Source organism: Eretmochelys imbricata, chromosome 1, assembly GCF_965152235.1.
Source record: "Eretmochelys imbricata isolate rEreImb1 chromosome 1, rEreImb1.hap1, whole genome shotgun sequence".
In the NCBI taxonomy this organism is placed as follows: domain Eukaryota; kingdom Metazoa; phylum Chordata; order Testudines; family Cheloniidae; genus Eretmochelys; species Eretmochelys imbricata.
Window position 1 is genome coordinate 167,237,938 of NC_135572.1, and position 25,246 is coordinate 167,263,183.

Below are 25,246 nucleotides of genomic sequence, written 5' to 3' on the forward strand. Positions count from 1 at the left end.
TCTCGAGATGCCTCAATTGGTCATCCAAAGTCACTAGTTACTTTCGAAAATCTTGGCTCTGATTTCTGAGGAACTTATAAATAACTTCCCCTCTGGGTAATATTAGATGAAGAGTAGTTCAGTGTATGAAAATTTCCAAAGCAATTGATGCAGTTAGTTTTTGTGGTAGTATCTCACCCTTATTAGTGCAAGAATGTTAAACAGAGGTATTTAGTATGTACGCTGCTATACCTATATGTAACAAGATGAATAGGAGATAGGATATTGGTTTGTGATGGTCTCAGTGGTTAAAAATTTGTGTGCATGGGAAAACATTTTTTGGACTCCAGAGCTATGTAGAAGTATAAACTGCAAGATCAAGCTCAAACTGCTGATGATCAGGTTAATTAACTTTAAGTCAAACTACAGTTTATTCCCTTGGTTTCAGATTGTTTCCATTAAATAGTTTAGAATTTGGGAATTAATGTGTACCTAGTTTCATAACTGGTAAGTCAGACACATGAAATCTTCTGACAACAGCAGCTAAATCCATGGATGGGGCTTTAAAAAAACCCAAAAACCTGACATTGATTGTAAAACTTCAGACATTGGCTTTCAAGTCAGTAATTGCATTGTTGAAGTGGCTAATCTCTTGATTTTAGGCCTTGTTATAACACGAGCTTGGTTGCATGACAGTTGCCAAGAATCTGCATTGACTGTTATGTTGACGAACTTGCTTGCTTCCTTCAGAATTTTTTTTAATATTTATTTTCTCTGTTTAGCTCTTTTCACTCATGGAGATGAAACCTCCTATCTCCCGAGCAAAGATGATTCTCATTACTAAAGCTGCCATTAAAGCTATTAAGGTAAAGAAAAACGGAAATAGAGCACAAATTCAGACAATACTAGTAGCATTATTTTTGGATTGTACTTGATTTCTAAAATATGCATATCTTTTACATGATCTCTAAAATTTTATAGCTTGGTAAAGATTTCTCTTTTTTTGTTTTTGGAGGTTTTTTTCAAAGGAAAGTGAATGAACGTTCTTTATCTTGAGTTATGCTGCAAATATCTCTGCAAAACTGTAACACAAACTTGCTTTTAAGAAAATGACATTTTCTGATGTTATGGTTTGCAGTCTTGTCATGATTTTGTATCTGATAAAATCAAAATGTTGTAGCATGCAATTACATCCCATTGCATCAAAATTAACAAACAAATTTAAAAACAAAGGAAAAAGTAGTTGTCACAATAGTACTGCCTTCATTTAATGTATGTGAGATGCTTCCAATGGCAAGGTCAGTTTTCTTCATGCAAACTTTTAAAGGAATGTTTGAGATATGAAGTGCATCACATACTAGAATATATTTGTTTTCCTAATTGTTAATATGTACAAATAATTTAAATACCTCTGAAATCATACATCACTATAAATCAGATCATGATTAAATAGATCACATATCTCTTTTCCAGCTCTACAAGCATGTAGTCCAGATAGTAGAGAAGTTTATCAAAAAGGTAAGTGCTTTTATAGTATTTTTAATATTTACTTAATGGGATACTGGGCATTTAAACATCCACAGCTCTATCACTATTTTTTATTAACTAGTAATACTACAAGTATTACCTAAAGCTTTTTTTCAGCTTTTTTTTTTCTATGTGCATGTGACAGCAATTTGTATATAGTCAATCATTTCCCTCTGTTCATGCGAGCCTTTCACACAGCAACAGGAGATGAAAAAAAGTGTGATTATAAAACCACAGAAATTGTCAGTGGGATTTAAGGATAGATATAGTGCTTGAAACGCAAATTCTTCTAATTTTTCAAGTTGATTTTGTCTCTTTACTACTACTGTTATGATTGATTGTTTCCAGAAAATTTAACCTACACACCTTCGCGCCTGGAAACTTAGAAAAATAGGTTAAATACATCACCATCCACAAAAGTAGACCAAGAGGCATGTTAATTTAAGATCCATTCGACAAACAGGAAGAAATAGCAATATATGCCAAATGAAAAAAGGCAACATCAGAAGGATAAACACTTTATTTTCAAGCATCTAATTAATTCTAAATTAGTGGAAGGAGACTGAAAAGTGGGTGAGAGCTAGCTTGATGTCTCAGTGGTGGTGGTCTGTATTGGAAGGTAAGAGAGGAGTTGTGTTCAGGTCCCAGATCCTGCTTCTTAAGGCAGCAAAGGAGACAGTGGATCTTTTCTACATAAAGAGACACAAACATCTTTCCTCTATTCCGCCCTAGGTCCCAAAGTATCTCCTTCCTCCCTACCTCTGCCACCAATTAATTTTAGTTATAGAAACATTACAGGACACAATGCTTATGTAATACATGGAAGTCATCTCTTTTTTTACATTCTTGATTTCTACATTTGCCCATTTAAGTAATTTGCATTTCACAGTATCTACTGTTTGTGGTCCTTCTTTCTCCAAGTTATTCCAACCTTTTTTATTACATACAACAGAACTAACTTTTTGCATTGTTAAGATCAATATCTCATACGCTACTTCCTCCTATATATTTATTATCTTAACTCATTTCGGTCCCCACGTTGCCCCCCCCCCCAAAATTAATTAGTATAAAATTGATTTAAATAGTAAAACTTTTGTTGCATCATGTGTATAAATAGGTTTGCTGCAGTTCATTCTTTTTCCTGTAGGTTGTCTTTCAATTAGTGGGAAGGTCTAGATAGCTGTTGTTCATGATTAATCATATTTTAAGTATTTGCTTTATGTGAGTGCTTTTACTCAAGTTTAAATTGTATTGCCATGCCAATCTATCTCAAAGATAAATATTTTAGCTACTTTGTTTATCAGGATACACGTTACTAACACATTTTGCTATTAGATTTAGTAGTGTTAGACATAGCTCCTTGTACAGCCCTATAGTACTGGTAAAAAGAGAACTGTAAATAGTAGAATTCAAGTTTTCTATTGGGACCTGCAGGAAAACCTTAAGTACAAGGTGCAGGTTGCTTGTAGTGATTCTGAAACCTATTGGGGCATTAGGGAGGTTACGCTGTTAGTACTGTATATGCTAGCCTGCAATAACTGGGAACAATCTCTTTTCAGTGCAAACCAGAATATAAAGTCCCTGGATTATATGTTATTGACTCTATTGTTCGTCAGTCTCGTCACCAATTTGGAACAGACAAGGATGTTTTTGGGCCAAGATTCTCTAAAAATATAACTGCCACATTCCAGTATTTATATCTCTGTCCGTCTGAAGACAAGGTATAGCTAAAACTTCTTAAATGTTGTGAATTGCTGAATTCTTAATTGTGTGTTTCTGCTTATATGAAAGCTAATTTGATGGTTCTCTGCCTTGACTGCAATGCCATAGTCGTCTTTGTGTGGGTAGTGGTAATATTAGAGGTAATACTTCAGCGGAGGTCCTGATGATGAAAAATCTTTTTTAACTTATTCTGTTTGTTGTGTTCATGCCTTTGTCCAGTTGGAGACCATGCCAAAACTATTTCCTTTTCAGGCATCCTTCTTGTGAGGGACTTGTTGCTGTTAATTGGATTGGTAGCTGAAAGAAATGCAGATAGTCTTATTTTTTTCCCCCCTCCGACTTCAAAATTCTGTTCTAGCATTTTCTTTCACTTCCTTTCACTCCCTTTTGTCAGACTTTCCCACTTCACTGCTGCATTTTTGTTGTCTTTCTCACCTTTTCTTGGCTCTTCTCTGCCTTCCCCTTCTGGGGTTCTTCCAAAGACCACATCAAACTCTCCTGAATAGCCGTATGACTGGATGCAACTCTTAATTGTCTTTTGGTTTGCCAGAGGAGTTTGCTAGAGAGTGGCACAAACTCTTTCAGTGTATCAGAAGAAGAGGGGGGGTCTAGTAGTGTGGATCCTGCTAACCTGTGTAACAAGGAATCAGGCTGCGTCTAAAATTTGAGCATGCTGCTTCAAGACCGCTGATCCAGTTACCGCTTTCTTCTTATGTGCAAGAACTAAATTTAGAGCTTATGCGTTAGGAATATTTTGTTCTATATTAATACTTTCTGTTATTTGAACAGAGTAAGATAGTTCGTGTCCTGAACCTTTGGCAGAAAAATGGAGTGTTTAAAATAGAGATCATTCAGCCTCTCCTGGATATGGCAGCAGGAACTAGTAGTGCAGCCCCGATGGCAGAAAATGCTACAAATAATGAAGGTATGAATGTCAGTACAACTAGTAAATTAAAAGTTATGGAACCAATGACTTGTCGTTGTTTGGTACACTAAGGTAAAAGTACCTCATGTTTGTAAATCAAGTTCACTAACGCACTTCAAAATTCACTTTTATCACAAAAATTATATAGAAGAATCTGAACACGTTCTGAATAAATGTTGGTGCTGTATATTTATACATATGTTTTTTGGAAAAATATCAAAATTTGAACTGATATGGCTTTGGATCTTTCCATACAACAGATTACACCTCTACCCCGATTTAACACTCCTCAGGAGCCAAAAAATCTTACCATGTTATATCGAACTTGCTTTGATCCACTGGAGCGCGCAGCCCCGCCCCCCGGAGTGCTACTTTACCTCGTTATAGCCGAATTCGTGTTCTATTGGGTCGTGTTGTATTGGGGTAGAGGTGTATGTATAGACCTATTGGGTGTTGATAGTAATGTTCCCACTAAAAATGACTCCCTTCTTAATTTTCTTCTTGTATCTGTGAGATTTATTATTACTTCCCAGTGTGTAGTTCCCATGTTCCTTCTTTAAGCACCTGATTCAGTAAAGTGTGGAACATCTTACAATGGAGAAACTTCATGCCCTAAAGTATATTAAAATATTATTACCTACACAGCATATTTTTAGTGACTAGTATTGTTGCAACACAAAAATCTTGAGGCAAGGTTATTTAGACTGAATAACTCATTGGTGCTAGCCATAAAATGCAAGAAAATAATTGTCACTCAACACCCCACCTATTCTCCACTCTCTGGTTCCCCTTCTCAATCTTTTGCCTTCTCTGTACTATCTCCTTCCACCATCTGCAGCACACATCTCCATCCTCATCCTGTATAACTAGATTGTACTTCTGACACCCCACCTCCCCAGTTCTTGTATTTTGATACAGGGTTGGTGTTGAATGATGTGCAGTATTGTACATGGCTTAAATTGGTATAAGTGAGGCCTGGTGTCAGCTCACAAGATTTCTGTGAAGCGTTTTTTCAATAATGTTTAGGAAGACATCACCTATTGTCACTTTTCCTAAACATACAGAAAAACAGATCTGAGACACATCACTTGCTATGCCTAATAACTCACTGAAAGCCTTGCAAAACTCACCCTGAGATGTGACCGGTGATCTGTATTTTTTTCTTTTCCTGTACTGCCACTGGTAACTAGCAGACCAAACTCCTTTCCCTCGGATTTAGCTGTGCAACCTTACTGATTTCAGAGGGATTTCATAAGTGTAAGAGAGGGAATAATTTGCCCCTGCAGTAAACAATTCTGTTAATGCATTACATGGAATAGAATTCAGCTCAGTCATAGCACTGTGGAGCCTATCCAGCAAAGAGTAAAAAATAGTAAACTTACTTTTGTCCCATAAGTAAGCAGTGTAACTGAATACACGCCGTGAGCAAGTCTTGAGATGTAACTTTTCTGAGCAGAATCACGCTCTTGGAAACATTTCAAGATTAAATATTTTGTAATGTTTCCATTTGACTTCTGGGAAAACAAATTTTTCAGAATGTTGTTTGCTTTCCTTTTCTGTAAGTCAACACTGCAGTTATTTAAAGTGTCAACAGATCCACAGGTTCATAGAAATAAGTCAGGCATTGTGATATGCAATATTGTTGTAGCTGTGTTGGTCCCAGGATATTAGCCCCTCAAAGTGGTAATATCTTTTATTGGATCAAGTTCCATTGATGAGATAGAGAAGCTTTCAAGCTTACACAGAGCTCTTCTGCAGGTCTGGGAAACTTACCCAGGCCTTGTCTACACTACAAATTGAGACAACCTAAGTTAGGTCGACATACTGTGGTGGTTCATGTCCATAGTATACTACCTCTGTCAAAGGTGCATGTCCTCAACCGGAGTGCTTCCATTGATTTAACTTTTTGGGGGCACTGACAGCTGGAGCCCTTCTACCTGCCATGGAGCTGACAGCCCACAGGCGATGTCAGTAATGTGGAGTCCACATGGACACTGCGTTGCACTAACTACATTGACCTAAGCGCTATGCCTCTCATGGAATTTGAATTATTAGGTCAGTGTAGTGGGTGACTTACATTGACGGAAGCAATGTTGTAGTGTAGACAGGGCCTGAGTAAGTTTTCCAGACCCAAGGAAGAGCTCTTGGAGCAACTTCTATTGGTGAGACAAGCTTCCAATAAAAGATTATTACCTCACCCACCTTTTCTCTCAGATATTGTGAAGCAGGTATATTTGCGTCATTTTCCCACTTAAGAACAGTATAGTAATATCTTTACTGTATTTAATTTTGTATTCAACCATAATAAGGAATCTATTAGAGTTTTCACTTTTTTTCTGATACTTAGTGTTTAACTGTATCCCTTAATTATAAAAGGATTGAAGTTGTTTATATTATTTCAATGAAAAAAAAGTGCATTTCCCAATAAAATGTATTTATGTGTTTACAGTGTGTAGGAGTTGTGGATGAAAAGTATCTGTTAATTTATTTTCTACCACTAAAACATTTGTGTAAGAATTAAGTGCAACGGATAGGTACTAAAAAACCAAAGTCCTAAACATAGCTTTTGCTATTAGATTTTCCTTAAATTCCTATGAATATATTAAAATATGTTGAACTGATCACATAAGTTTATTAAACACATTGCGAATGTGTCCTTTCTGGAAGTAGTAGTATAAGATGTTTTTGCATTAGAGAACTTAATCTTCTATATGTGAAGTTTGGTTTGTACTACTGCTAGTTCCTTCTACAGCAGTATAGGAAATATATAACAGGAAAGAGTTGCTCATAAGAAATAGATTAAATGAGATTTTTAAGAGAAACTAATAGCCATAACAGATCCTGTAATCGTTTCTACATGGCTCTGTCTTAGATGGATGAATCATGAAAACTATATTGTTTCTCCTTAAATAAACCATTGGATAGGAACCTAAAATAAATCATTGAATGAAAGAATTATTAATAGTCGAACTTAAACTTTGCAATTGAACTTATTTTACAAATGTATTGATATGCAGTGTTTGGTGCTATTTCAGTAGGTAAGTTTTCAGCTTCAACTCCTCTAAAAAAATTGTAATACTATCAATGGAACATTGGGTGAAAGTTTCATGCACTGCACTCCCTCCTATGAGATCCAATATTCATAGTTTTCTGTCATTGAATACAGAGCATGCAGGTGCTAGATAGTAAATGGGATACCTAAAGGAATGTTAGAGCATGTTGTCAGGGCTAGTTCACAGTGGTATAAATCGGAATACAGATGCATTGATTGGCTGAATTTAATGTACATCAGTGATTCTTTTGAGGGGGATAGGTAAGTTTACAAAGTAATGAGTATTTATCTCTTCATTGGACGGTAAAATATTTTATATTACACACGTGGACTGTTAATATCTTACATTGTAGTGGACTGGTTTTCAATGTTGTAATTCTCTTGCAGGTTCACCACCCCCTCCAGCAAAGGTTCTATCTGAACCCACCCAACTCAGTGGTAATTCAGTACCTACTGTATCACAGTTGCCTAGTTCTGATGCCTTTGCAGCTGTAGCTCAGTTATTTCAGACAACACAAGGACAACAGGTAACAACTGTATTTCAGTTACACTTGTAATTTTAATTCTCACACAAATCACCTAACTTAGTTACAGCAGTTGCTTCTACAGCCTTGATACAAAATCTGTAATACTGTACCCCTCCTCTCCCCCAAATAAAACCCTTAAAAATATGGAATTTAAGAGTTAAGGTAACTTATTTGAACATTTGATGGTCTTTATGAGTAAAACATCCAGTTGACAATATTTTTATGGAAAATTCACTGACACATTCCAATAACCTTCACTGTTAAATTATCAATGTAATGAACAGTGTATTGCACTTATTATCCAGAAACCCTTTCTCTGCTATGTTTTTCTTAGCACCCTTCATGAAACATTTGCAGAGTGAGCAGGATCACTCAAGCATCCATTTGCTTCTGAAGTACTAGAAGGGGGCCTGTGGATCATATAAACTTACTCTACCTAAAAAGAAAAGGAAAATTTGTTAGTCTCTAAGGTGCCACAAGTACTCCTTTTCTTTTTGCGAATACAGACTAATATGGCTGCTACTCTGAAACCTTTCTCTACCTAGATCGTTGGATTAGATTTTGTATTCAAAACAAGCTCTCTGAATTCACTCCTGCCATTTTAATATTGATAGGTTTTTAGACTTTAGATGCTTTGGAAAATCAGGTTAACTTTTTCTTGATGACACCATATTTCCCTTAAGGGGAGAGACCGCCTTAATCCACTGAATATGCTTTTGACCTGAATTACTCAGTTTGTAAATCCTCCTCTGAATTAGAGCAAACAAAATTTCCAACCTGGATTTATGGCAGTATTCACTCTGTTCATACTGTTCTCATATATTTGTCATGGCTGTGTATATTTGCTTTCATCTACAACAGACAACCCCTGTGACTAATAAATTGCATGTAGGGCATTGTTCGCCTTCTGCACTAGCAGCCATTTTACTAATTTTACTGGGGCTAGAGTGCAAAAACTAAACCAATGAGCTCTGGTGGGGCTTGTAAGGAGAATCTATTTTTAGGAGGAACATAATTGATTGTCTCAGGGGAGGATGAGCAGGGCCAAACATATCAAGAGGGTCTGTATGAATCTCCTTCTGCTTCCTAGTGACTTCCCGCCCAACAAATCCATTGCTGGTACCCATATAACTATCAAGAGTAAACGAATGAGTGCTATACCTGCACACAAGTATGTCACCTCCTCTTAAAACTAACCACCTCGCCTAGTATACATTTTGATATCTGTATCTGTCTTAACATTCTGTCTGTATTCTGTTAAGAGTTCAAAAATATTTTTTTAAATAGAAAAACTCATTTTGATTTAATATCTATTCTGTTAAGCTTCAGCAGATTCTTCAGACTTTTCAGCAGCCTCCAAAACCCCAGTCTCCAGTCATAGATAATACTGTGATGGCTCAGGTTCAGGCTATTACTGCTCAATTGAAGACTACAACAACACAACCACCAGAACAAAAAGCTGCTTTTCCACCCCCTGAGCAAAAAACGTCTTTTGATAAGGTAAGTCCTTTGTTGTTGTTTGCATTTCTAATGATCATTTTAACATAGTAACTAATAGGAAGATGGAAATACAGGAATTTAAGTTCACCTTTGAGAGTTGTCAGTGCAGATCCCCAGTTTTGGGATGTGCCTGTGCCCTGCCCCAAAGCCAGGGACTCTGAAAAGCTCTGGTTGTTGGGGGCCACATGGACTTCACCTTGAGCTCTGAAATATTCCAAGTGATGTTTTGTGCGAAGAGGTGTGCACCCACCCCCAAATATCCAACCGCTAGAACAAAAAAAATCAACTCCCTCTGGTCCCTTGACTTCCAAATCACTGGTTTTCTTGTTTTCCTGTATTAAGGATAGACCTTTTGCTTTCAAAAATTGAATAAAACTGGTTTTGAACAGTTAGATCTATTCTTTAAGTAAACTTTACTTTTCTTCGAATGCTTGCTCATGTCTATTCCGTTGTAGGTGTGTGTGCCACCACATGCACTAGTGCCAGAAGTTTTTCTCTCTGTGGTATCCATAGGGGACATGCTCTGGCGCCCTCTGGAGTGCTGTGCATATGCCGCAGTATAATGGGTGCTGCTGGCTCCCCCCACCCTCAGTTACTTCTTATCACCAGTGATGGTGCTGGAACATCACCTTACCTCAGCAAGCTTACTCCCCTTAACTGCTTGTTGTGAATTTTGATGTATATAGTTGTTGAAAAGTTGTTAGTGTTTAGTTCCCTTCCTGTAGTTTAGTGTTAGTTTGTAGTCCCTGACGTGACTTCAAACCCTGTGACTATTGCAGAAAACCTATACCAGTCAGCAACCGTAACAGTAGCTGTTTGAAGTGCATGGGAGAAACCCACATTAGTGACAAGTGTTGCATTTGTAAAAGTTTTAAACCTTGGACCAAAAATGGAGTGGGACATTCGCCTCTAATAGCTCCTTATGGAGTCAGCACTTACACCAGCACCAGAGTCGTCTAGATTGGACTCCACTGCTAGCACTGTGGCCTTGGTGCGGAGTGTGCCACCAGCGCCCGACTGCGGATCGGCATTGATCCCCCTCCCCAGTACCAGCTAGAAAGCAAAGAAAGGCTGGGAGCGGATGTTCTCTTGTCCCATAAAGAGAAGGAGAGGGCCAGAGGGGAGCAAAGACCCGTGAGGGGCAGCTCTTCACCTCCAGATGAAGGTCGGGCCACAACTCCTGCTGAGCGGCCTAGCCCACTCCAGGACCAGCCCGCCACCCCAGGAAGCGACAGATGCATTCGGCACCTGGTGGTGCCATCCACACCAGAGGCCTTTCAGGCTGCAAAGGACATTGTCCCTACTGGTGCCGGCCACGGAAGTGTTCCGCTTCAGGGGAAAATCTGCCTTGGGACCCTTCCAACAGTCCCCATCAGTGCGGCACTGCTCCTCACCACAAGGAGTGTCCTGCCAGCGCTTTCCTGTGCAGAGCCACCACGTCTGGTCCACCCATCAGAGTCCTGGACGTCAGTCCCCAGACTCCAGGCAGTGCTCCTCGGGCTCGAGGAGGCAATCGCCAGTGGAACAGCGCAGACCCTCAGAGATGCGGCACCCGTTCCCACAGCCCCGGAGCTGGGAATGCCCAAGCCGCTCTCCCAGTGTACAGCACCACTCCAGTAGTTAGAGCCACCAGTCTAGGGAGCTGTTACCGGTCGCTGGAATGCCAGTACAGTTCGCCACAGGCATGCCGACGATCCCCGGCGCAGGGGCCCACTCACTCCTGTTGCTACTCAACTGATTGCTCACTAAGCATCAGGTGTAGATCGCCGGGTTACTTTCACTGATCTGCCGAATGCCACCACCAGTTACTGGGATTGCGGCACAAGGGGTCATCACCCTCATGCAGATCCTCAGTGGAGCTCCGAGGTCAGCAACAATGGGACGGGGTAGCACATGGCCTCAGCACCGTCCTGGTCCCCCAGATGTAGACCTTCCTTCTCGGGGCCTGCCCTTTGAGCCTATGGCTTCTTGTTCCATTTCCCATCTGTCGTGGAAAGTTGCTTTCCTTGTAGCCATTACCTTGGCAAGGTACGTATCTGAGATTAAGGCCCTCACTTCGGAGTGTCCATATATGGTATTCTACAAGGACACGGTCCAGCTGTGACCTCATCCGGCTTTCCTGCCTGAGGTGGTGTCCCCTTTTCATGTCAACCAGGATATCTTCCTCCCGGTGTTCTGTCCGAAGCTACGCTTGACCAATGAGGAGAGGCAGCTACACACTTTGGATGTCCGGCACGCCCTAGTGTTCTACCTGGAGCGCACCAAGCTCTTTCATAGGTCAACCCAGCTCTTTATCACAACAGCGGACAGGATGAAGGGTCTCCTGGTGTCCTCGCAGAGGGTCTCGAATGGGATCACCACCTGCATCCAGACCTGTTATGAGCTGGCTCAGGCCGAGCCACCACCTATAATGAAGGCCCATTCGACCTGGGCTCAAGTGTATTCAACAGCCTTCCTGGCGCATGTCCCTATCCAGGACATCTGCAGGTCTGCGATGTGGTCTTCGGTACGCACATTCATGACTCACTATGCCATCACCCAGCAAGTAAGAGATGACTCTGGATTTGGCAGAGCTGTGTTGCTTCTCCGGTGGTACTGCTTGGGAGTTGCCTACAATGGAATGGACATGAGCAAGCACTCGAAGAAAAGACAGTTATCTTTTTTTCTTAACTAGTGTTCTTCGAGATGTGTTGCTCATGTCCATTTCATGACCCACCCTCCTTCTCCATTGTCAGTTTCCGGCAAGAAGGAACTGAGAGTTTGGGGGGAGCCGGCAGTGCCCCTTATACTGCTGCATGTGCGCACCACTCCAGAGGGCACCAGAGCCGGTCCCTACGGATACCACTGAGGGAAAAACTTCTTGCACAGGTGCATGTGGTGAGCACAAACACCTACAATGGAACGGACATGAGCAACACATCTCAAAACACGAGTTACGAAAAAAGGTAACTGTCTTTTTCTTTGCTCCTTAAGTAAATATCTTCTGCCTTTAGTTCCCAGAGTTGCTAAAATTTTATAGTCAGACATTTCTATCCTTAATGTAATAGAAATATTTTAGCTGCTCACTATAAAATGTTAAGAAAAGTGGAGTTGGCTCAATGTAACTTTTTTCAGAAGCTGCTAGATCGATTTGACTATGATGATGAGCCAGAAGCAGTAGAAGACTCAAAGAAAGAGGATTCAACTCAGTCTCCTTCCATTTCTCAACCACCATTGTAAGTTTTGTGATGTGTGGTAAAATCAAAGTAATAAGATTCATATGAATACAAGAAAGCTTCAATTAAAATTCTAGGTTATGACAATATAGAAATAAAGAGTCTGTAAGTTTAGATATTGATGATTGTTTGACTACATTATTTTTATTTCAACGGTACTGTGTACGAGTTTGGCATGTCACAGAATTGGGTGAAGAATCTGTTCTGTAAGTTATCTAACAGCTCATCTAGTTATAGGTACAAGATTTCAGTTTTGTATTTTTTAAAGCTGGATATTTCAAGACTTTTTTTTTAATAAAATTAACTTGACTGCTTTGCTGGCTGTGGAAGGAATACAGAATTGTTAAAAGAAAATTGAGTTTGCAACCTTAAGCACTCAGAGTTAAGTGCATCCTTCATTCGTGTGCAACTGCAATTCGGCCCCTTTGTCCATACGCATTGTGGTAGTCTTAAATTACATGATTACATACTTTGCCTGTAATGGCCCTGCCTCATTCAGTGCACAGGCTGGATGGTGCTCAATGAATCGGTAGTTACTAAGTAGCTAAACAAAAATATTGAATATGTGGCCTCATGTCTTATTTGTCACACACGACCCAAACGTCGTACTGAATGCAGAACTGTTAATTTCCTCATAAGCTCTTTTGTGGTGCTCGTCTCCATAGCATCTGAATGTTTCACAAATATTAATGAACTGCTCTTCACAACACCCTTGTGAAGTAAATTGGTGGTAGTATCCCCATTTTACAGGTAGGAACTAAGGCACATAAATATTAAGACCAAAACTATCGAAAGTATCCACTAATATTGGGTTGTACCACTTGAGGCCATATTGAGCCTGATTTTTTTCAGAGCACTTATTGTATTTATAGCATGTTAAATGTTTAAAATACAGCTCCCATGTTTCCTGATTCCAGTTGCAGTTGAGTATGTAGCATTTCTGGAAATCAGGCCCCAGCTATCTCAGGTTGGGCAGACAGAAAACGAGAACTCACACTGAAAAGTTTGGTTTAAATGACTTGTCTTGCATCCCACAGGAAATCTGTGGCAGAGTCATGGCAAAGTTATCAGTGAAAATGTGGTCTTACAATGCAAAGTTTTAGGTAGCCTTAACTAAAGAAATCACTTCCAGCTCTACCGATAATTGGATGATTGGTTTCTATGAGTATTCAGCTAAATTTTTATCTAAATTTGAAGCAGCAATGAGATTTAAATATAAAACCAGAATGTTTACATATTAACATTGCCTTGCTGCTGCAGAGTAATTATCTGTTTTTTAGTGGATTTCCAGGAGAAGGTATGCAACAGCCAGTATATCCACAGCTCCCAAATATAGACCCATTTCAACCGCGGCTGATGGGAATGCAGCAAGATCCAATGCATCACCAGGTAGCTTTGGATTACTCTTAAGATTTATTTCCTTTGAAATTTGTTACTTTTATTAATACATGTTTAGAATGTCTGCTCTTCATACGGAATCATTTAGTATTTTTGATGCATGGAACTGGAAGGAAATCTGTTAAATATGAAAAAATAATATTTGTATACACCATTAGTTTTGGTAAACTACTTATACACATCCATAATTTCATGTGTGGTTCCATTGACTTCAATTGCAGTACATACATATGGAAAATTAAACGTGTTTGCAACATCAGAGCCTTGTCAGTCCCCTAGAGTAGAAAATGTTTAGAACTAAGTTGCATTGTGAATGCATGTTAATGTATTTTACATATTCTAATGACATATTGCATGCAAAATTTTTCAGTTGAGTTTTGAAAGGGGCCACACAACTAGGGAGCTATATAAATGCATGTATGAACACAAATAGTTAATGTATATATGTGCTTTTTCATATAAAACTTGTAATGCTGCTCTGAGCAAAATATGTGCAACTTTCCATTAATCAAGCCAAGCTTATCATTATTGTTAAAGTAGTAATCACTGAGACTGAAAATGAACCTTTTTTTCACCCCCTAAAGGTCCCACTCCCTCCTAATGGACAAATGCCAAGTTTTGGACTTCTACCTACCCCACAGTTTCCTCCCATGACTCAGCCTGTTATACCGCCAACACCAGCAGTGCAGCAAACTTTCCAATCTCCTTTCCCAGTACAGAGTGAACCACACATACAGAAAACACATCAGCAGGTGAGGACTCTTGCCATTCAATACAATTTTAGGCTCCTAGTGGTTTAAAAGCACTAGCAAGCAATCTGTCAGACTATTGAAGGTAACCATGCCCACAGACATTCATGGAGGCAGCTCACTTGATAGAAGTTTAGATGCCAAAGTGCTTCAGTAGACACTGCACGACAAGTGTTGTGCCTCTGTGTAGCAGAAGCAATGCTTACCTTTTTCCTGCTTCTCTTTGGGAAAAGCCTTGGATTTGGATCTTGCCGCCAGTCTGTTTACCTCTTCTCATCTCTCCCTCCTCCCCCATCAAGCTGCAGGAATATTCTCTCTCCTCAAAGTCCTTGCAGCAATATCAGTCTGACTCTAATTCTGGAGGTAAACTATATGAATGGGTACTTGTGGCACCTTAGAGACTAACCAATTTATTTGAGCATGAGCTTTCGTGAGCTACAGCTCACTTCATCAGATGCATACCGTGGAAACTGCAGAAGACATTATATACACACAGACCATGAAACAATAACTCCTCCCACCCCACTCTCCTGCTGGTAATAGCTTATCTAAAGTGATCATCAAGTTGGGCTATTTCCAGCATAAATCCAGGTTTTCTCACCCTCCGCCCCCCCATACACAAACTCACTCTCCTGCTGGTAATAGCCCATCCAAAGTGACCACTCTCTTTAAAATGTGTATGATAATCAAGGTGGGCCATTTCCAGCACAAATCCAGGTTTAAAGTGGCTGGCTTTTTCTAGAGAAGTGATCAGTGAGTGAGAAAATTCTGACTTAAATTATATAAAGTTCTTAAATACAAGAAGTCAAAGTTTTGCCATCTCTAAAATGGATTCTAAGGCTTTATCTATGAAAGACTTTTGAAGGAACAATTTCACTGAAGAACCTAGGGATAAGACTTGAACATTCTCTGAAAGGAGATGGATTGCATTCTCAGCAGCCTTGTGTGTACTTATAGCCTGTGTAGGCACCTCCAGGGCTTCCCTTTCTTTTATTAAAGACAGTAAATCCTCCAAATGGAGATCCAAAAACCAATGTCATTACAAAAAAGAGGCTCTGGAGTCTGTACCAAATTTTCTCAATTTCTGATGCAGCCTGTGATATCACAAGATTTTCTTCATGCTCTTTATTCTGTTCCACCACAATAGCCAGGATATACATTCAGTTGCAGTTCTGGGACGTATGCTGCCTTCAGAATCTGTCTGGTTCAGGATCCCTTTATAATCACAAAAAGTTAATTGTTGAGGCCTTGAATGTGAACAAGCTTTCTGTGCACAAAGACAAAAATGATTGCTTTCTTCAGGTTAAGAACTTTAGGGGTACTGGCAAATGCTAGAAACAATTCTTTCTTTCCGCTGGAGAAAGACTACTTCTTAGGAGCCACTAAGCAGTCAGAGTGTTGATTCTGACTTTGCCTCCCCATCAGAGCCAGCTTGCGAAGGTTTCTTCTGTCAGCTTGGGCTAAATCCACTTGGGACCCCAGTGTGTGTTGGACATTATGCAATGTGACTACCTCATTTTTATCCCCTCTAACCAAATTTCTTGTCCCTAATTTGCTTCCCTTCAGCCCAAGAAAATGGGCAGCTCTTTAGGACTTGGTTCACCACCAACTGTCCCTATATGCAATTTCACCTGCAACACCCTCTGAAGAGGCAGTTTGATATTTAAGATTTGCCTTGGTTCCCAAAAATAGTGATGGAGGTCCATCCCAATCCTGGTCCTGTTTCCTGTAAATTCTGGCAGTAAGATGCATGCTTGTGGATTGTGACCCTTTTTCTTCGTTCAGGACATCCAGCAAAGGGGTTGTTTATGTTGTGAAGATATAAAAAAAAAAAAAAAATCCCATTCTTGCTTGTTTCCATTAATCTATCATGTTTCTAGTACCTGTAATTATTGAGATCACCACCATTTTCAGTATTTCTTCCCCCTACCCCCACCTTTGGCTTTTTTGGTCAGTTCCATGTTTGTTCCCAAGATTTTAGTGGCTGTATTTACCTTCCTCAAATAAGAGGGTATATACATTTCAGTCCCTTGGATGACAACCTCAGGTTTTGGAGCAAACAGAAGGTGTTTCAGAACTCCTGGAGAATGATCCAGATTCTTCAAGACGCTTTTGTGACCATCTGGAACAAATACTCCCCATCATTTTTGTGGGTCTTAACACACCTGAGATTCAGGTTCTGCACACACCTTGAAAGGGTCATTCTTCCTGCAGACTTAGATTGTAAACTCTTTGGAGCAGGGTCTGTCTTTTTGTTCATTGTTTTTACAATGCTAATACAATTCCAGGATTGGGGCTCCTCGGTGCTACAATCATGTAAATAATAAAAATACAGTGACAAATCGAACAGTTGGTTCAGAGACTACACAAACACCCTGCTGCAACTAGTTGGCAAGCCATTCATCTGGAATTGATGATTTATTGCTCACCTACAGCTGTGTGAACCATCCTTTACAGTAGGTTTTTCCAGGCATTTCTTCTGTCGATAAGATCAGTGCCTGGTCTCTCTTCAGAGATCACCTTCCTCACTGAAGTTTTTCAATCCCTGAGAAGGTGGAACAAATCTAGAAACAAGAGTGAGGAAAACTTCTGTCTAAAATTCCTACTGTCTGGTTTACTAGGCTTGCCTACCTGATCAAGTGCAAATGGGAGGAAAAATAGTTCCCCTGAGAATTCAAGAGGAGCATTCGTTATCTGGGATTGTAGGCAGTTGGGAAAGTCATGAGACACATGGCTCCTCACAACTGCTTCCTCTGTGATTTAGGGTGAGACCTACCCCCCACCCTACTGTTGCAGAACACATTTTGAGTTTAATAGTTTCAGCTTCATATGTTCTGGCAAAATTAAGGTTTCAGGCTGTGTGTTCAGAAGAGAGAAAACTGAACAGCAGAATGCTTCAGTCTTCCAAGAATTGAGGATTCTGCTGATCAATTTATTTGTTTCAGGCATCAATAAGCTTGACCTTTGCTACTCCTGTAGCTCTGAGAAAGGCAGGTGACTTCATTCAGTTGGCCAGACTAGATGAACATAATTATATTTTTTTTTTACTCTGGGTCTGTGGTTGCTTGATAATGAGAGACTAGGTCTGTGGTTGCTTGATAACATTTCATCTCCCAATTCATGGAAATGACACCTTGCCTTCCTTGTAGGTATCTCTGACCAGAGAGACCTGATAGTAGAAAAATTCTGAGAAAAGGAATATGGAGAGGACAGTGGAAGATTGGGAGGCATGGGAAAGAGCAGGATGGAGTCATGCTCCCTGCTTTGGAATGGAGAGGGAGGAGAAAGCGTTTTAACCATTTAAACTTCAAGTTCTTAAAATATGGATAAGACTCCCCCCTACTCTCCTGTCATTCCATTATATCATCTGCAACCCCCATAATCCACCCAGTATAACTTCCTCCTATAGACTTTGCTTAAAGTCTGCAGGAATGGGGAGCCCCACATTGGGCCTCATAAGACATTTCAGAGCAGAGTTCCCTTGTGGCAGACTGGGGGGCAGGGGCTCCCTCGAGTCCCTGCTTCCAGTTTGTCCTTCCCCAGTTAGTAGCACATGAGGAGTTCTCTGAGTAAAACAGACAAAAGAAAGGTCCTCTCCCCTCTTTCCCTTATGAGAGAGGAGAATCTGTGTGAAACCAAAGGCAAAAGTGACCTGGATATCAGGCAGTCTTTCTGGATTCAGCCCTTTGGGCTTAGTCTGTCAGCAGGTTTGTTGTCTTTCAATGGGGGCTACCTCCAGGTCCTCCTCTTGGGGTGTGAGCTGCTTTGTAAGGGGGCAGTTTCACTGTCTCCCTCTCAGCTGGCCTGTTCCTGCTGTCAGCAGTCTATGAGGTGGAACAGTCCTCCTCCTGTTCATTGCCTTTTCCTGTGGCAGGTTTTCTCTTTTTTCTCTTTTTTAAGCTCACCCTTCCAGGCAGAACAAACCTTGCAGGTGTGCCTCATTTGTGCTGAACAGGCCCAGAAGAGCTCGTTAGTCTCCTCCCCACAAGAGTGATTTAATCTTTTGGTGCTCAATTAAAAGAAAATGCTCAAACAAAATACTTAAAGTTTATAAGTGGAGAATTTGAATTGGCAGTTAGAGCAAATATCTTTTACTATTAGGGCTTACTGTTGTAGAACACATTGCGAGACATAGACCAGGTGACTTTGGACATTACTTGTAACAACAATAGGTTTTAAAAAAATCAACAAGGGTTTTTTAGCTTGACTGTCATTAGTTATTCATACCCCATTCTTACTGTAGAAACATTTATTATACCTAATATAACATGCTGAAATTAACTAAGCTTGGAGAAAAATCAACAATTTAAAAATTGAAGTTTTGTCTGAGTTTTTAAAATGTTGATGTATTAATAGTATTTATCACAAATGTATTGTGCTTATTAAAATTTTTTGCACTGGTGAATAAAACAGTAAAATCTGTTTTGGACAAAATCATATCATGGTTTTAAATTCATAGTTAGATATCTAGAATCAATTTCATGTAACTTGTTTGGTAGACTGAGTCTAGTCACAAACTGGAATAAAATTAATACTTGCGGTAATTACAGCAGTTTAACTTGTGGGGCATTTTAGGATATGGAGGTGGAACAGCCCTGTGTTCAGGAAGTTAAACGACATGTTTCTGATAACAGAAAATCAAGATCTAGATCGGCATCAAGGTAAGTTAATGTAATTTTTTCTAGCACTGAAAATATATGTATGCTATTTTTTTATATATATATTTAACTTTAGCATATCTCATCAAAAGGATTCAAAGTGCTTTACTAAGTGTGTGTTGAGAAAGGATAGCTCTATGGTTAGTGTGGTAGCCAGGGACTTGGTGATCCTGGGTTCATTTCCCTGCTCTTCCTGGGTGACCTTGAGCAAGTCACTAAGGGCTTGTCTAAACTGGGAAATTTACTGGTATAATTTACCACTATAGGGACAGCAGTATAAATCCCTATGTGGACACCCTTATTCAGGAATAAGAGTATGCACAAAGGATATATGGTATAACTATGCTAGTACATTTCCTGGTGTAGATGAGTCCTTAGTATCTTTATGCCTTACTTCTCCATGGGTAAAATGACCTCCTTACCTCACAGTGTGTGTTGTGTTGATAAATACATTTAAAGATTGTGAAGTGCTCGGATACTACAATAATGGGGGACCAAATAAGTAGCTGCAGTAGATACATAGGGATCACTCTTATATCTCTGAAGTGCAGCTGCTACTTGACTGGAATGAGAGTCATTCAGAGCCATCAACATCACATTTCTCCTCTTCTGGTAGAAGTGAAGAATAACTTCTCCCTTTGCAGTTACTGGAGAAATCTTAAATAGACAGAATGTCATTATTTAATTTGTACCAAGATTCTAGAGTTCTCTACACTGTTTTTACAAAAAGATCCATAGGCTCTTGAATGATTTTGTGGGCTGTAGGTTTTGCCTATCAGAAAGACAGCGTATCACAACAGAGTCATGGGATACTGGTTCCACGCTGGCTAAAAGCCATCTGTATTTATGTGGCAAATCCACCTACTAAATTACCAGGGCCACTCCTTTGCAGCACTTTACTTGGGTTTTTTTGGAGGATTACCTTGAAATACCTGCCAGGCCTAGGTTTGCTTAGCTTAAATAATAGTGTAAAGTGGTATTGTTCTTCTTTGAGTGCTTGTTCATGTCGATTCCAAGTAGGTGTGAGTGCACCGCATGTACAGTTGTCGGAAGGTTTTTCCCCTGGCAGTACCTGTTGGGTTGGTGCCCCTTGGAGTCGCACCTTCATGGCGCTGCATATAGGGCCCTGCCAACCCGCTGCCACTTCAATTCCTTTTTACCACCCATGATGGTCATTGGAGCTGCGTGTCTTCTCTTGCATTCTCCTAGTGGTTTCTGTTGTTGCATCTATAAATAGAGTAGAATTAGTGTTTTAGTAGTGGTTAGTTTAGTTTCTGTTTGGGGGGGGGTTCTCACCCCAGTTTGTTTCCCCTTTCCCAGAAATTGAGGCATGTGGGACCTGCTATAAATCTGTGTCAAAGGGTGATCCCCCCAAGTCCTGTTTGAGGTGCCTGGGGAATCCCATCAGACAAATTGGTGTAGGATTTGCAAGGGATTCCGTCCTAGGACTAAAAAAGAGAGGGACTTCAGACTTAAACAGCTCCTCACGGTGGGAGCCCTTTGTCCCCAACTGGCACTGGGCCAGCCAGACCCGACACCCTGTACCTTGGTGCAGAGTGCGCCGGCCTCAATTAGAGAGGCTATGGCGCCAAGGAAGGACTCTGCACCTAGAGATCCTCGGCACCATTATTCTCTGGCACCAAAGTCCGCCCCTTCTGTGACAGCCCGGCACCGCTCTCACTCAACAGTGCCTCACAAGAGATACAAGAAAACTGACAGAAGGCGCTCGCTCAAGGTGACCTGGCGCCTATCACACCTCCAACTTTGGGCCTGCAGGGGGGTCCGTCAAGTCCGGTGGCAATGGACTCCCCCTTAAGGGAGTATCACATAGAGGAGTTGGAGCTCCCTTCCACCCTGAACACATCTGAGGCGGCCAGGGACCTGATAGCCATGATAGCACCTCAGTCCCCCGCCAAGAGAGAGCATTGGATACAAGACTTCCGGCGCTGCCCAGAAGTAAGCCAGCCACAATGCAGCACCTATCGCCTGCACCACTGTGGTCTCCATGTTCGGAGTCAGTTATCAGACTGAGGTGGAGTCATACATCTCTAAACGTAGCCAGCACTGATCAGAACAGTGCCATTACAGGCAGGAGACAGGGCAAGCTCCCCCCACGATGGCAGGTGCCCGCGCAGTGGCGCTTTTGGACCCTGTATGTATATTACCAGGCCCAGGGTTCCTACTCCAGGGGGTCCCAGTCCATCGCCTTGGAAGCATGTGCTCCTCTACTGGCCAGGGACTGCTTACCACTGTGTGGCACCAAAGTGGGTATGGAGTTTGGCGCAGAGGTCGGCACTGGAATCTGCATCAGGGCCAACCCCAGCACTGAACACGAGGACCCTGCACAGGGTGAAACCCGCAAGCCTGAGGATCAGGAAGGCCCGGTATCACCCAGGGCGTCGTCATCATCCTCCCCTGACAAGGTAGTGGCAGGGTCTTCAACTACCCCATTGAAGGCTGCCCTGGATGCGGCAGACTCGGCGACGTGAACCATGTTCTCCACTATCTCCATGAGGAGGAATTCACGGCTGTAGGTGTCGGGCCTCCCTCCAGAAGCCCAACAAAGAATACAGGACCTGCCCTTTGAAGACTCTGGATTGTTTTCGGAGCAGATAGACTCCAAACTCCATAACCTAAAGGATTCATGGGCAACATTGAAATCCTTGGGGCTATATACACCAGCCACACAGAGAAAGCACTTTAAGCCCCAACCTCTTCGGTGTTTTTATCCTACACAGCCTAGGCAGGACTACTCTAGGAAGCGGGGCAGGAACAATAGACATAGGCCTCCCCAGTCCCCACCCAGCCAAGACCAGAGTTCGACAAGGCAGCCCTCCAGTTCCAAGCACGCCTTTTGAGGGTGCACCTGAGCGATGCACCAGACCACGTCCTGGATCCTTCTCCCTGTTTCTTGAACCGTCTATCCCACTTCTGTTGTGCGTGGGCCCCGATAACTTCAGACTGCTGGGTGCAGTGCACAGTAGAATTGGGATATTCTCTCCAATTCTGTTCCTCCGCTCCCTTCATCCCCCTTCCCAATCCCTGTCCAAGGACCCTGCTCATGAGTAACTTCTTATACAGGAGGTGCAAATGCTCCTAAGTGCAGGAGCAGTAGAGGAGGTTCCTCAGGAGCTAAGGGGAAAGGGATTCTACTCCCAATATTTCCTAATCCCGAAAGCCAAAGGGGGGTCTCAGACCCATTCTCGAGCTGCAAAACCTCACAGATTCATGAAACTGAAGTTTCACATGGTATCTTTGCCATCATCATTCCCTCCCTGGATCCCAGGGGACTTGTATGCTGCCCTCGACTTGAAGGACACATACTTTCATATATCGATAGTCCTGTCCCACGGGAGGTTCCTCAGGTTCGTAGTGAACCACACTCATCAGTTTACAGTCCTCCCCTTCGGCCTGTCAGCGGTCCCTCACGTGTTTACCAAGTGCATGGCAGTTGTCGCTGCTTTCCTGAGGAGACGGCAGGTGCAGGTGTTCCCATATCTCGACAACTGGCTTATCAGGGGCCACTCCAACGTGCAGGTAGAGGCGCATGTAAACCTAATACGGTCAACCTTTGACAGACTGGGTCTATTGCTGAATGTGCCAAAGTCAACCCTATTCCCTACTCAGAGGAGAGAGTTTATAGGAGCAATCCTGGACTCCACTCACGCACAGGTATTCCTACCAGAACCTCGCTTCCAAGCCATTTGCTCTATCATAGAGGACTTAAGGCGTTTTCCCACCGTGATGGCACAGAGCTACTTGAAGCTGCTAGGTCACATGGCCGCATGCAAGATTGTGGCTCAGGCCTCTCTAGGCTTGACTGGCATTAATGTACCAACCAAAGAGAGACAATCTGGATAAGCTGGTTTCACTCCCTCTTCTGTTATAGAGTTCCTCCTATGCTGGCTCAATCCTCAAGCGGTATGCACAGGGGTGCCCTTCTCCAGGCCCCAGCCCTCAATGTCCCTAGTCACGGACACATCAGCGTTGGGGTGGGGAGCACATCTAGGGGCCCTCAGGACTCAAGCAGAGCTCTCACTTCACATCAATGTCAGGGAGCAGAGAATGGTTCGCCTAGCCTGCCAAACCTTCCAATGCCATCTGGAAGGCAGATGCCTATCAGTCATGATGGACAATACAACAGCAATATTTTATATAAGCAGACATTGTGGAGCATGCTCCTTTCCCCTATACCTGAAAGCCCTCAAGCTGTGGGACTTCTGCATAGCCCACTCAATAAACCTAGAGGCATCTTACCTTCCAGGATCCCAGAACAAGCTGTCGGACCATCTCAGCAGGTCCTTCCACAACCACAAGTGGTCCATTCGCTTGGACGTTGCGAACAGCATCTTCCAGTGGTGGGGGGTTCCCCAGATAGATCTGTTCACGACAAGACTCAGCAGAAAGTGTCAGCAGTTTTGCTCCTTCCTAAACCACAGCCGTGACTCGATCATGGACACATTTCTCCTTCCCTGGAAGGACCACCTGTTCTATTCGTTCCCACCCTTCCTGCTCATTCACAAGGTCCTGCTTAAGGTCAGAAGGGAAAGTGTGTCTGTCATACTGATAGGTCCAGCTTAGGCCTGTCAACACTGTTATATCACGCTCCTGAAACTGTCGGTAGACATGCCAATCGCCTTGCCTTTCGTGCTGAACCTAATCACCCAGGTCCACGGATACCTCCAGCATCCCAACCTCGTGTGTCTCCACCTCACGGCATGGAAGCTTCATGGCTAAACCCCATGGAGCTGGCATGCTCAGAGCCTGTTAGAGAGGTCCTCCTTGGCAGCAGGAAACCATCCACTAGAGCAGGCGTGGGCAACCTACGGCCTGGGGGCCACATCCGGCCTTTCAGACATTTTAATCCGGCCCTCAAGCTCCAGTTGCAGCTTTATCCGGCCTTTCTTCACAAGGTGGTATCAGTTTCATACAAGCCAGGACGTTTTACCCTAAGCCACATTGCCAACAGCCTAGATGTCAGGTGGGCTTTGGCTTTGTACATCGAAAGGACAAAACCATTTAGTTAATCAAACCAACTCTTTATCGCAGTAGGGGACAGAATGAAAGGCCTCCCGGTGTCGTCCCAGAGAATTTCGTCATGGATCACGTCCTGCATTTGGGCATGCCATGACTTCACTAAGGTGCCAGCCCTGGCAGTGACAGCGCATTCCACAGGGGCTCAAGCATCCTCAGCTGCTTTCCGTATAGGAGATGTGCAGGGCCGCAACATGGTCATCGATCCACACATTCACCTCACATTATGCCATCACTCAGCAGGCCAGGGACAATGCAGCGTTCGGCAGAGCAGTGCTTCAGTCACCGATTCCATGAGCCCCGACCCCTCCTCCTACCATCTGCTTGGGAGTCACCTACTTGGAATCAACATGAGCAAGCGCTCAAAGAAGAAAAGACAGTTACCTACCTTTCTTAACTGTTGTTCTTTGAGATGTGTTGCTCATGTCCATTCCAAGACCCACTTGCCTACCTCTATGTCAGAGCCAACTGGCAAGAAGGAACTGAAGTGGCAGCGGGTTGGCAGGGTGCTATATTCGGCACCATATAGTGCAACTCCAGGGGTCTCCTGGACTGACCTGATAGATACCACTAGGGGAAGAACCTTCCTTCCTACTTGGAATGGACCTGAGCAACACATCTCAAAGAACAACAGGTTATGAAAGGTAGGTAACCGTCTTTTTCACTGACATGTCTATTAATTTTTTAGTCATTAACTTGTAAGAAAAGTTTTCCTCACTAATAGCTGTAAGTACGTTCTGTGATATAATAGATACTGGATTTAGTGCCATAATACAAGAGAAAAATAAAAGTGATAGAGGATATCAGAAGTTGAAAGAATAATAAATTACAATAAATTTGTAGCATAGATAAAGTATGTTTAATCACTTAAGTTTACTGTTGGTACAAATACTTATTTGGGATACACTATGTATTGTTATGTATAAATGTCTAGTGTGTACGCACACTAATGCTTGATTT

The 25,246-nt window shown here is 42.1% G+C and overlaps 1 protein-coding gene across 2 annotated transcripts in view; it reads left to right on the forward strand.

Moving 5' to 3' along the window:
• SCAF4 (SR-related CTD associated factor 4) overlaps positions 1-25,246 on the forward strand; it is a 70,674-nt gene that overhangs the window by 23,437 nt on the left and 21,991 nt on the right. Inside the window, exons 2-11 of one of the 2 annotated variants that reach the window (XM_077819361.1) lie at positions 762-845; positions 1,453-1,497; positions 3,066-3,227; positions 4,018-4,153; positions 7,593-7,732; positions 9,056-9,232; positions 12,347-12,447; positions 13,728-13,836; positions 14,430-14,597; positions 19,170-19,255. In XM_077819361.1, coding sequence (XP_077675487.1) covers positions 762-845; positions 1,453-1,497; positions 3,066-3,227; positions 4,018-4,153; positions 7,593-7,732; positions 9,056-9,232; positions 12,347-12,447; positions 13,728-13,836; positions 14,430-14,597; positions 19,170-19,255 — 1,208 coding nt within the window. The remainder of the gene's footprint in view (positions 1-761; positions 846-1,452; positions 1,498-3,065; positions 3,228-4,017; positions 4,154-7,592; positions 7,733-9,055; positions 9,233-12,346; positions 12,448-13,727; positions 13,837-14,429; positions 14,598-19,169; positions 19,256-25,246) is intronic. The other variant, XM_077819369.1, reaches the window with a different exon arrangement.